This window comes from Molossus molossus, unplaced genomic scaffold, assembly GCF_014108415.1.
Source record: "Molossus molossus isolate mMolMol1 unplaced genomic scaffold, mMolMol1.p scaffold_m16_p_23, whole genome shotgun sequence".
Classification (NCBI taxonomy): domain Eukaryota; kingdom Metazoa; phylum Chordata; class Mammalia; order Chiroptera; family Molossidae; genus Molossus; species Molossus molossus.
The window spans coordinates 23,812,888-23,825,962 of NW_023425359.1; the positions used below are offsets into that span (position 1 = coordinate 23,812,888).

General features: G+C 40.6%; 1 protein-coding gene across 7 annotated transcripts in view; it reads right to left on the reverse strand.

Moving 5' to 3' along the window:
• Positions 1-13,075, reverse strand: part of DENND1B (DENN domain containing 1B) — a 135,098-nt gene that overhangs the window by 105,053 nt on the left and 16,970 nt on the right. For all 7 annotated transcript variants that reach the window (XM_036277337.1, XM_036277339.1, XM_036277334.1 and 4 more), the window contains exon 3: positions 29-72. In XM_036277337.1, the coding sequence (XP_036133230.1) occupies positions 29-72 (44 nt within the window). The remainder of the gene's footprint in view (positions 1-28; positions 73-13,075) is intronic.

The window sequence follows — 13,075 nt, forward strand, 5'->3', positions numbered from 1 at the left end:
TGATTTTTAAAAAGTATGTAATTCCAACCTGGTCTCCAAAGTCCTCTGGGAATTTCCACAAAACCACCGGATCTGTAAATAATTGATACATGGCATTAAACAGAGGCTTTAAAAAAAAAAAAAAAAGGAGAAAGAAAGAAAGAAAAACAGCAACAAAAATACTTTTACAGAAACAGTCATTAAAATACTCTTAAAATTGTCAGAGCTACTAAATAATTTTTAAATGTTTTTTTCTTTAAACATGTACCGTAGAGAAAAATCAAAATTAAATACTTTTATCTTTTAAAACTTTTAATGACCTTGGAATAGGAAGAAATAAAAATCAATAACTTGGTGAAAAGCCTTGTTTTAAACAAGGTAGCAAGACTTGGATTTGACTTGAAAAGTCATTGGCTTAGTAACTTCAAAAATGTTCCCAAGGATGATGTCTCTTGAAAGCAAATGAGCAAGACCCATTAAATAAAATGTAGAATTTGTATTCTTTCACCTATGGGGATATAATGGTGAACTAAACAAAATAGGGTCCCTCAACGTATAGAAAATAAAGGGAATCCAAGCATACAATGTGATGAAATTTAATGTGTTAGAATGAAAAAAACAAAAACAAATCAAACAACAACAACAACAACAACAAAAAACAACGAAACAGGATACTACAGGGTACCATAAGGAAATCTAATCTAATCTAGAGAGTCACTTAGCCACTCAGGAAGGAAAGTACATGTAAACTAACACTTAAGTTAGACTAAGGATGATTTGGGCAGTCAAGTGGGCTGGGAAGAACATTCCAGGCTGGAGAAACAATATGCATGAAGTCTTGGAGGTCAAAAGAAAGCAGAATATGTCTGAGCAACTAGAAAAAAACAAAAAGCACTGTATCCGGAATGCAGAGCAGGAGAATGCCCAGTGACCAAGCTGGAGGGCAGGGGCCAGACAAGAGTCTAAAATGTATCTGAGATCGCAAGGGAAACCCCACGGAAGCAACAGCGACATCAACCAAATGAGGGGGAAAAAAAAAAAAAAAAATCCAACTAGGAAGGTACGAAAATACAGCCAGAGGGTGCGTTGTTTACATACAAGGGAAGAGAGTATGTCTAAAAATTTCTCAAACAAATGTGGCAAAACATGAAGCATGGCGCGAGCTCCTGTAGGTGCAGCATCAAGCCACAGAGTGGGTCTCACTGAGAGGACAGGAAGAGGAGGGCAGATTTAAAGAAGAGTAAAGAGTGAGGATGAAGAAAAGGGGCCAGGGCATGGAGGCAACCTACTTAAGAAAGCCCACGCACAAAGAACGTGAGGGTAAAGGTGGAAGGACAGAGAGACACACAGAGAGATGCAGCTAGATTTGGTTGTTGTTCTTTTTTCTTTCTTTCTTTTAGATGGGTGCAGACTCGAACATGTTCAAATGATCATGAAAATCGATGGACCAGCAGAGAGCCAAAGAAGAAGGGATACACTATCCCCGAGGCGGTGGAAAGGGTTGGGTCATGATCAGGATAACGAGATGAGCCTTGGATAGAAGCTGGAGAATGTTTTCCATTGTTAATAGGAAAAAGAAAAGAGGAGAGAAACTCTCAATCCAAGATTTTCAAGTTTGGGGTGCAAAGATAAAAGGTTTTTGTTTTTTTCTGTTGGCGCCCCTAGTGGGGGCCGAACCCGAGACTCTCTGGTCCACGGGCCAACACTCTAACCGCTGAGCCAAACTGGCCAGGGCCAAAGATAAAAGTTTTGTGTAAAATTGCTAGCTGTTTTGCCCTGGCCAGTTTGGCTCAGCGGTTAGAGCGTCGGCCTGCGGTCCGGAGAGACCCGGGTTCGGTTCCCGCTAAGGGCACGTACTTCGGTTGCAGTTTGTCCCCGGCCCTGGTTGGTCGTGCGGGTGGCAGCCACTCGATGTGTCCCTTTCACATCGATGTTTTTCTCTCTCTCTCTCAATTCCTCTCTCTCCCTCCCACTCTATCTGTACAAAAAATGGAAAAATGTCCTTCGATGAGGATAAAAAAAAATAAAATAATAAAATAAAATAAAATAAAATTGCTAGCTGTTTTCTGTGAAGTAGGAGAGCAAAGCTCTCTGATAAAAGAAGGGTTGTTGGAGGCTTAAGAAGATATGAAATAACTGTTTCAGGCACAGTTGAGTATTCAATTAGGTAAATTTCCAACCCAGCATTTAATGGCAACAAAGTGGCATTTCCCCATCATCACCCAGCCACAGAGGAGCAAGAAATCATTGGTAGATTCAGTCAAGGTCTGAGGTTTCTGTCAGTCATGTGTGATGAAATGAGAATTTAAACAGAAATGTGGTTATAGATATTATTTGCTGATCTAAAGCCAATAAAAAGGGAAGTGGTTTTTTTTTCTGTTGAATCCATTACTACTCAATGTTACATGAAATCATGCTAATGCATTTTAAAACGGTTTTCAGTAGAAAATCTACTGCATATATATGAAGACTGTAGGATTGAGAAATAAGGCAAGATAAATAAATGGAGCATTCAGAATTTTGGAATTAGGCAGCTCAAATTCTGCTCCTATCTATGAATAACAAGGCTTTCTGTCTGTGATCAGAGGCTGGTATTGAAAAGGATGTAATCAATTTGCCTCCTCCCCTCTGTGTCTCTCAATCCTTCCTTCCATCTCTCTAAGGTGACCTGGAAGAACAGTCTCATCTGTTTACCCAAGTTTACCACATAAATGACATTTTCTACATATGTTACAGACTTGCTCTCAACAATCCTGAGGAATCTGTAGGTGAAGAAACCCAGAAAAAGATACTAATTGCTCCTAGATTCAAATCAATCCCCTCTCATTCTAGAGCTAAAATAATTCCTGCTTGAGATTGACCTACAGATAGGAAAGGCTTAAGGAAGTGAAATGAGCATTTTACGATGTTTTACTTTATCACCAGTTGCAAAGTGGCAGAGGCCATGCTTCTACTAACTGCTTTACATCATGTTCATGTTCAAAATAAAAGGCAGGCAATTTGGGAAATCGGTCAGTTTCTTTCACCTCTTAAAAATGCACACAAGCAGTGGGCACAGAAAACATCTAATGATCCCCTTGCAATTCTCTTCCTGGGGAAGAATCACGTGGCTAATCAAACAACTCCTACTGTAAAATTATTTGGGTGCTTTTGAAACGCAAATCCAAAAAGCAATTTCATGGCTAATTCCAGCCTTTCTCAAGGTTTCTTCCCAGAATTATCTAAAATTAGCTTCACAACTCCAAACAATGGAGCCCTTTTTGCTCTGATTTAAGTGAATTCTAGCTAAGGCAATGAAAATGGAACTTCAAAGAACTTTAGAATATAATTCGTAGCAGGTTAGATACATCATTTTGCTTCTTCCATTCCTTTTAAACAAGACCTATTCTAATAAAATGAAAACCTTCATCAATCACCTGATAGAGTAATTCCAAACGGAGTAATTCCAAACTTAGCCAAACAGGGCTAATGGGTGAGAATTGAATTGAAAACACCTTGACAAAGAAAGCAATTTCTTTTCTTCGCACTCCTCTGAAGCTGTGGGTGATCGTGGTAATCGAACCATCAACAGTGAGGGGCCATCTGTCCCAAGGGCCCTTCATGAGAGCTTTTTTTTAAAAAAAAAAATTAACAACAAAAAAAGGGGGGGGAACAATGCAGTACCACAGATGTTCAATCTTGATTAATCTATGACAAGAAACTTACAACTGAGAATCAATGTTTTGACGTTTTTCAGATACCAATCATTAAAAGGCAACACAGAAGTTTTTACAGGAACCCAGGGGGTGGGGAGCTAATGGGTTGCTTATAGAAAGATGGTCTTTCATATAAAGTCTGAAATATCTTTTGGTCAGCTAAGCTGTTCATCATAACCTAGAGCAACAGCTTTCATTATGACTCCCTTAGAAAGGAGAACAGACAAGAGGCCACGCTTCAAGTTAGCTCTCAGACCAGCATTTGAGACTATCTTCATATATTCTTTCTACAAGTATATGATTAAATGATTAAATAAAAACGACTGTGTTTATATGCACAGTACTCATTATACTTAACAGTTTGAACTAAAATACACTTTTATAAAATACAGCATTGACATGGAACCTTGGAAATGTAAGATTAACTGAACCTCATAAAACAGTTTCATTTTATTTATAACATTTAAAGTAATTTTCCTTTTACACAAAGAAATAATTGCAAGGAGAAGAGCAATCTGGGTCAAAGCTTTTCTTGTTTGATATAAAGTAGAGTAGACTCCTGGCACTCTTAGATATAACAAACGCAGTCTCAACCATTTTGGAATAAGCCAAAGTGGATGAATAGAATGTGCTAACTATAAAAATGACTCAGTTACTAAAATGAAAATCTGTGTGAGCTATATCAAGAGTAACTACTAAAACATTCAAAAGCAAATTTTAAAATGAAAAATACAACTACAAAACAAACTATTAAGGGACCAACTTCAACCATGCATCTTGTTTTGTTCAGAACACTTTCAAGTTACAATAAATTTAAATGGAGAAGAAATGTCATTTCAAACTCAAATTTACTAAGAGTTACTGTAAATGCAATAACTCCTTAACTTATTTCTCTTTATATCTCCAGAGCCTAGGAATGGATTCTGTGACCCCAGAGAGATGACATCCTTTAGCACAGCAGTTCTCAACCTGTGGGTCACGACCCCTTCACAGGGGTCGCCTAAGACCGTCGGAAAACACATATTTCCGATGGTCTCAGGAACCAAGACACTGCTCCTCTATCTGTCTCCAGGCGGGTCCGCCCACATACAACATAAGGACCTGTATTAAAGGGTCTTGGCATCGGGAAGTTTGAGAACCGTTGCTCTAACACATAGCAGAAGCTGGCATATTTGCCCCTGAGAAGGAGAAACACTCAACCCAGGTCTTCACAAACATGAGTTTGCCATTCATAACTACTAAACAAAATCCATACGTCATCAGGAAAAAACTATAGCATTAGATCCCCTCCCCCTAAAAGGCTGCAGATATTTAAATGACCTAAAGCAGCATATATTATAAGAACATTTAAAAGGGTTAAAGAATAAAGTGAGGGTTCAAAACAAACAATGAGGTTCTTTTTTTTAAAGGCAAATCTTGTAAATAACTAGAACTTCTGGAAATATATATATAATCTATGAAATTCAAAGCTCAGTAGATGAATAAACAGTAGAGTATATAAAACTGAAGAAAGAAATAGTGGACTGAATCAGAAACAAAACACATTAAACAGACTCAGGCATAGAGACAGGAAAAATATTTATATATATATAAAGAAGGTTTAGAAAAATGGAGATTAGAACAATATATTTAGAGTCTATTTAGAGTTCTGAAAGATCAGAGCTAAGAGGCTGAGGTGTGTAAATCAATGGAAGAATGGAGATAAATCTTCAGAATTAGAAATAGTAAAAAACTCATGCAAGATTGCAACAAAGAAACATCTAAATGCATTATAATGAAATAACAGAGTACAAAAACAACATAGCTATCTTTAAAAAGCATCATAGAGGAAAAGAGATAACTCTTAACCTCTAGCTATGTATAAAATCACACTGACAGCAGACTTCTCAATAGCAGCGATGGAATCCAGAAGACAGTAGAACAATATTCTTGAAACTTTTGAAACAGTGCGTTTGCCTTTTAAGAACTGTATAAACAGAAATGTGGGCAAAATAAAGATATGTTTGGAAGGACTCAGGGAGATTTACAAAAGCAGACCCTTACTAAAGAAACCTCTAAAGATTATAGAATAAAAATTTAAAAAAGACTATTTCTTCTAAAGAAAAACATGAAATATCAAAAATTATATATTTCAGGTAATACACACACACACACACACACACACACACACACACACACACACATATTTACTGAAGCATTGTTTGCAACTAACCAAATCCTGGAAATAGACTATATAGCCATTAGTCTGGAAATGACGATATCATTATTATTTTATGAAATACTATACAGCACTGAAAAATAAAGCCTTGAAAAAATTGTATTTGCCCAAAGGAGAAAAATATCTCTGAAACATAGTATTAAATAAAAACAAGAAGGCAAGATGAGGTCAGAGAGATACAGGGGGAACAGGCAGAACATGAGGGCCTTGTAAACCATAAAGAGGAACTTGGCTTGCACGCTACTAAAGAGAATCATATGTGAGTTTGAGTAGGAAAGTGACGTGTTCTGACATAGTTGACCAGGATCACCTGGCTGCTATGTTGAGTACACTGGACAACAGTATAATGAAGCAAGTTACACGGCTACTCCAATTATTCAAATAACATATAAAATGAACCTCCTAGAAAAAGAATTTAGATCATATATATTACTGGAATTTGGACATAAATGGATGCTTTGTGGTTAAATACAAGGGAAGGAAGCAGACAAAATAAAATTTACAAATGATCCACCCTCCCGAGATAGAGTGTAATAGGACCTGAGAGTCAAAACTCTCCCAGTAAAGTTGGTACACATTTTATAAACCTGTCCTGACCCCATTTACTTTGGTGGCCTATAGATACCCTGGGAAGGAAAGCACAAAGTTTCATAAAAAACAAATATGCTCTAATACTGCAGAAATCCTTTGACATACATGATGAGAAGCCATCTCCTTACCTATCTTAGTATTTCTATAAGGGATCCATAGAAATGTTTAAAGAATGAATACTTCAAAATGGGACAGAGAACTGGAAGGTACTCAGATGGATGCTATCAAACATTTGAGTCTTAATATCAATGTGATGTTATGTCCACCCTCAAGCTAGAGAAGTCTAAGGACTTCTGGGTCACACCTTTAAAAAATCCACAGTAAAAATTAAGAAACTTGTTTGTGGAAAAAATGCAATAATAAGCAACACGGGCATGACTTAGATACGACATTTTAGTTCTCAATCATAAGACACGCTTTTAAGTCTTTCTTGATAGGCTACGAAAGAAAAAATGTGGATACACATTTCATTCTAACTGAGTTATGTTGTTTTATGTCTAACGTCTTCCGTGATGGCTTCCAGAACTTCCTTGGACTAATACAATGAATACATATCAGTAAAGTCTGTTACAATGGGTTTGAAATCCATGAGATACAGACCAAAACTATCCTTCTATTTACTTGCACATTTTTCACACCAGGTTCTCTTCTAAGAAAGTGAGCAACCAATTCCTGTTGAGGGCATGCTACAAAAAGTTCTAAGAAAGGAAAACACCACGCGAGGTGGAAGTCGTCCTTTGAAGCGTGGGCAGAACACGATCACGCCTTCGGTGAGGATGGAAAGAAGCACAGCAGTTAAGAGGCTGCGTGAAGAAGCTTCGAGGTCAGACTTCACACACACATGTCACTCACCAGCCGCGTGCCCTCTCTCACGCTCTGTGCCTCAGTTTTCTCCTTGGGAGAGCGGTGATAACAACAGGACCCACCTTGTGGGATGTTGTCAGGGTGAGTGCAGATTATATACAGACACTGCTTACAACCGTGCCTAACAGAGGAAGCCTGAGATCAGGATTAAATATCATTACTATTCGTTATTTAGGGCAAGAGAGGAAATCACGGACACAGAGATGTGGCCACGCGTCCCTGATGAATGAAGATGATGCACAGCCCAAATGACAGGTTATGGTTACCTATCCTTTCTCCTCACGTAAATCTACCTCCCTGGTCCAGAACCTTCTTGGGCCTGGTGACTTGTTTAAAATGCCATTCTTCTGTACCTCTGTCTTCAGGAATACTTACCATCATTTAGAGTTCTGGACCCCATCTATTTACTGGTTAAAACTTAGCACACTGAGTGACAGTTTGCCCTGATTGCTACCTACTTGTCCATTTCATGTGCATCAGCTCTTTTCTTTTTCCCAACTCACTCTCAACGTCTGCTTTCCGTCCTCTCTTCTCCCTCACCTGGTGACCGTCCCTCACCTGGAGATCAGCATCCCTCACCTGGTGACCATCCCTCACCTGGTGACCATCCCTCACCTGGTGACCATCCCTCACATGATGACCATCCCTCACCTGGTCACCATCCCTCACCTGGAGATCAGCATCCCTCACCTGGTCACCATCCCTCACCTGGTCACCATCCCTCACCTGATGATCATCCCTCACCTGGTGACCATCCCTCACCTGATGATCATCCCTCACCTGGTGACCATCCCTCACATGATGACCATCTCTTACCTGATGATCATCCCTCACCTGGTCACCATCCCTCACCTGGTCACCATCCCTCACCTGGTCACCATCCCTCACCTGATGATCATCCCTCACCTGGTCACCATCCCTCACCTGGTCACCATCCCTCACCTGATGACCATCCCTCACCTGATGATCATCCCTCACCTGGTCACCATCCCTCACCTGGTCACCATCCCTCACTTGATGATCATCCCTCACCTGGTCACCATCCCTCACCTGGTCACCACTGTCCAGCCAGCGCACACTCTCTTCCTCACCTGCCCTCTCTCTCTCTTCTATTTCCTGTCAGGGTAAAAGTGAAACTAGGTGCCTGGAGGGAAAAGTGTCTGTTGTTACCAAAGGACAGGAGACATGTGAAGGTAGTGAAAAGATGACACCGTGGCAGACTGAGCATGTCCCTGTAACGCAGTGGGGCAGCCATGCTACACCCGGCTCTTCTCGGGAGTAAGTTACATACTTTAGTACAGCCAAGCCAGGAGCCCAGACACATCAGACCTTCGTTGTTATCCCAGGTTGGCACCTGTCTGACAGGAGGGGAAGCACACAGTCCAGATGGGTAGGACCAAGCGGGCAGGTGACCCAGTGCTGAACAACTTAACTCCCATCAGTTCTAACTGGACTGGAACTAATTCATATGTCAGTAGATTCTTTTTACACGAGGGATGTAACCACTCCTCCCTGGAGTTGGATGGAAACAGTAACCACCCAAATATCCATGTTTCAACACAACAGATACGAAAATGCCACAGATTAGTGCAAGGGAGTCTTAATGTGTAAGGGGGGTGTGCACGACACCCTTCTCTGCCTGTAGATACATGCTGGCATGAAATGAGGGAACCGGGAGAGAACAATCAAGAAAAAGTGATTCACAGACTCATGTCCTCCTACAGCAGGAAAATAAACATTCAGAAGGTGACAGAAATCTGTAGTGGGACTTCTTGTTTTAGGGAGGACGCGCCAAAGAAAAATCGGACCCTTCTAATGTTCCCTGCGCAGGCTGTGGTCTGCACAATCCCGTCTGCAGGTAAAGAAGCCCAATGCCTAGGTTTCAGAATATTAAGTCGAGAGACCCCTGGGAGTGGGCATGGTCGGCGGGGACGCCGACAGCCGTGCGCCTGAACGCAGCGCAGACCCGTGACTTCCCCTTGTTCTCCACCTGGCTCCTCCCGACACATCTTCCCCCAACTGGCTTTTTATTTTCCGATCAGAGGTTAAACTGCTAACCCTTCACCTTTGAGGACAGTTGTTTTGTTTTTGTTGTTTTTGTTGTTTTTTTTTGCTCTCCCATGAAAGGTTTTCACGGAGGGCGTAGTGGGATTAGCCTCTCCCGGAGAACAAAAACCATGCCTTTGTCTGCGTGGTTCGGGCACGGAGCCCCATCAGAGGAAGGTGCCCCCACGCGACAGGCACAATGACAACAGTGAGAGGCCCCTCGAAGGCCTGGCCTGTCGGGGTCTACCCTCTCAGCCCGCCAGCTCACCCCAGACAAAGTCCGGTCAGGCACTCAGCTGAAAATCAGCTAAGGCATCCTGTGGGGGACCCGACAGAGGTGACTGGACCACGCGGCAGAACTCTCCCTGGTCAACAGAAAGATAAGAGGAAAACTGAGAACATGCTTCCACAATCTGGGTCACCAACTCACGCACGGGTCAGTGACTGCGCCCCACTGACACACAGACCGTCCTCTGTGCGCTCCCGGAAACAACGCGCAGGCTAATTCATGACATCCTCATCTCTGGCCTTTCAAAAATCACCCATCCAAAGGATACATTAAAAAAAAAATCACAATAGATTGCTTTTGCTTGCAATTTTTACACTAGCCATCTCTCATTAGAAATTTCACTACTGTATTTATAACGGAGGGATGGGTCAAAATGCATTAAGTGAATAGAAAAACATATCTTTTCATATTTCACAGTACTTATTTATCTTACAAGTTTTTAATGTTGAACAAAGGAGAAACAGTACACCACCAAGCATGTATTTGATTAAAATTTAGGAACAGAAGTATAAGAATACATGAACCAAATCATACGTATTAAAATTATTTGTAAAATTCTTAAGCCTGTAAATATTAAACACATCAGACACATTTATATTTGGCCATACCATGGCAATAAAAGAATTCTCTCAAGCATGTTAAGTTATGGGTGAACTCATGAATATTTACAATGGCTTGGGGAGAACTGTGGTTTCTAAAATATACATAATCTTATTATTCATATCCATGGTAGCAACCAAGATTGAAAATTATTACGTAAAAATTATATTACACATGATTACAACCACATTAAGTAAGCGCATATTGAAATCTGAAAGAGGATGCACAAAAACAGATGTTTTTATGTTTTGGGTATGAAAAATCTTTTTATGTTTTTCAAAATTGTCCATGACATTAATACGACATTAATAATTTAAAAACTAGAAGAAACTGTGGAATAATCAAACAGTTCAAAAGACTACAAATGGATGACGGTTAATGAGGCAGGTTTACAACCTCAGTACGAAGTATTCTGGGATGCATCCCTTCTGTTACAGATCCTACAGCAATATCAACTGATTCCCCAAATTTTAGGAGCCATATAAATGTGTTTTTTTTAAACCGATAATGCTGATTAGACTGACAACTTCTAGAGGTCATGCCCAACAAGCTTAACAAAAGAAATACATTTACTCTCGGGGGTGGGGAGAATCGATGCTGATACATAACAGATGTCCGACTGGAGGGGTAGGCCCCTCAGTCTTTCAAGGCACGTGAACACCTGAGCTTGGCACACGAAACCCTTTCAAATGAAGACTGGGACAAAGGGCACAGGCAAGGACTGGCTGGACGTGTTCCACCTTTCATTCCAACTTCTGTAGGAAACACACACACACAGAATGGTAACAAAGTGTCAAAACAATGTTTGAGGAAACAGAAAAGTATAAAACAGGATTGAATAGGTCTGTTGCATCCTCCATTAAACATCTTTTGATTGATTAATTAGGCCACAGTGAAAGGGTGAAAAAAAGAGACAACCAGTTGACCAGCACCCTTAGAAATCAATGGAACACGTATATTCAAAGATACAAAGGAAACACTCAACACTGTCAACAATGGTCATTTCTACAATATGGCACTATGAGTGATTTATATTTCCTGATATAGGTATTGCCTTATTTTCTAAATTTCCATTAATAGCAGGAGGTTTTTTACCATTCACAGTTCTGAAAAGGTAACAGGAAGGATGAGGAAGGGATTTTCTGACGGGATATGTATGGATATATACGTAGGAGAGAGATCCTGCAATTGTAAAAGATGCCGATTCAGCACAGGCACAAGTGGCCACTAAGGGATCTGCTACGTCCGTTCTCCTCCTCCATGGGCACTAGACACTGCCCCTCCCTTATGCAGTTTTGCATGTGGCTGAGTTTTTACCAAGGAGAGTGATGTATTCCATTTTGCCCTTCTGGGCCTTGGAGGACATTTCTCACCTGAACTATTCCTCTCGCCCACCTGTGGGTTTGGCCCTGGACAGAGCAGTGACCCGGCTCCGGCGAGGAGGGTAACAGTGATCGTTCTGTCTTCTAAGCACCACCAGGGCACGCGGTGAGAGCACGGAAGCCGGGTGACGTCACAGAACAGCGCCCTCCGGACACACCCCTTGCTTCTCAACTCCCACATCACGTCAGCCTCAGTATTTTGAGATCTTTTTTTAACAGCCGATGGGCCTTTATTCTTCAAAAGAGAGCACTAGAGGAGAAACATCTGTACCAAAAAGTAATCAATAAAAAATAAAATAAAATAAAATAAAATAAAATAAAATAAAAATAAAAGAGAGCACTAGCCCTGGCCATTGGGGCTCCGTTGGCTGAGTGTCGTCCCAGGTGCCGAGAGGTCACTGGTTCCTGGTCAGGTCATGTGCCGGGTTGTTGGCTCGATCCCAGTAGGGGGCGTGCAGGAGGCAGCCGATAGATGTATCACTCACATCAATGTTTCTATCTCTCTCTCCCTTCCTCTCTCTGAAAAATCAATAAAAATATATTCTGTAAAAATAGATTTTATAAATTCCCAAACTGAGTAAACTGTAAGTACATGGATTTTGTAATGGTTTTATAAAGAATTCTCGACAGCGACATCATACTCAAAGGCCAAATTTAGGGCAATGTCACATACGACCAGTTACACTGTAGATTCATTATGTCTTCGATGATTAAGCTATAGCTATAACAAATGTTTACAATTAAAAGTGTGACTTTCATCTAGTATTCCCTTTTAATATTTTGATTTTTAGAGTAAACATCATCAGTAATAAACACAATACCGGGGTTGACAAAAGTAGACTTACAGTTGTTCACATGAAAAATAATACAATAATAAGTAATAGTACAAGAATAAACTTTGTTTCTTGTACTGACTACTGTAAATCTACTTTTGCCAAGCCCTGCAGCAACCATTAAAAATTCGGAAACTAGCCCTGGCCGGTTTTGCTCAGTGGTTAGAACGTCGGCCTGCAGTCCAGCAAAACCTGGATTAGGTTCCTGCTAAGGGCACGTACCTCAGTTGCAGTTTGTCCCCAGGCCTGGTTGGGTCATGTGGGTGGCAGCCACTCGATGTGTACCTTTCACATCGATGTTTCTCTCTTCCCCTCTCTCTCCCCCCCACTCTATCTGAACAAAAAATAAAAAAATGTCCTCGGGTGAGGATAAAAAAAAAAAAATTGGAAACTAGTATTTTTGTACATAATTCTCAGCTTACTATTTCTTCTAGAACATGTCAAAACCTCTACACAGCAAACCCAACCAACACATAATCTTGATGAGACTATGTTGCCCCTTTTTGTCAATAATTCCTCTGCAGGTATTCATCACCAAAATCACACATCTCATATCCAAACTACAACTCTGAAAGACA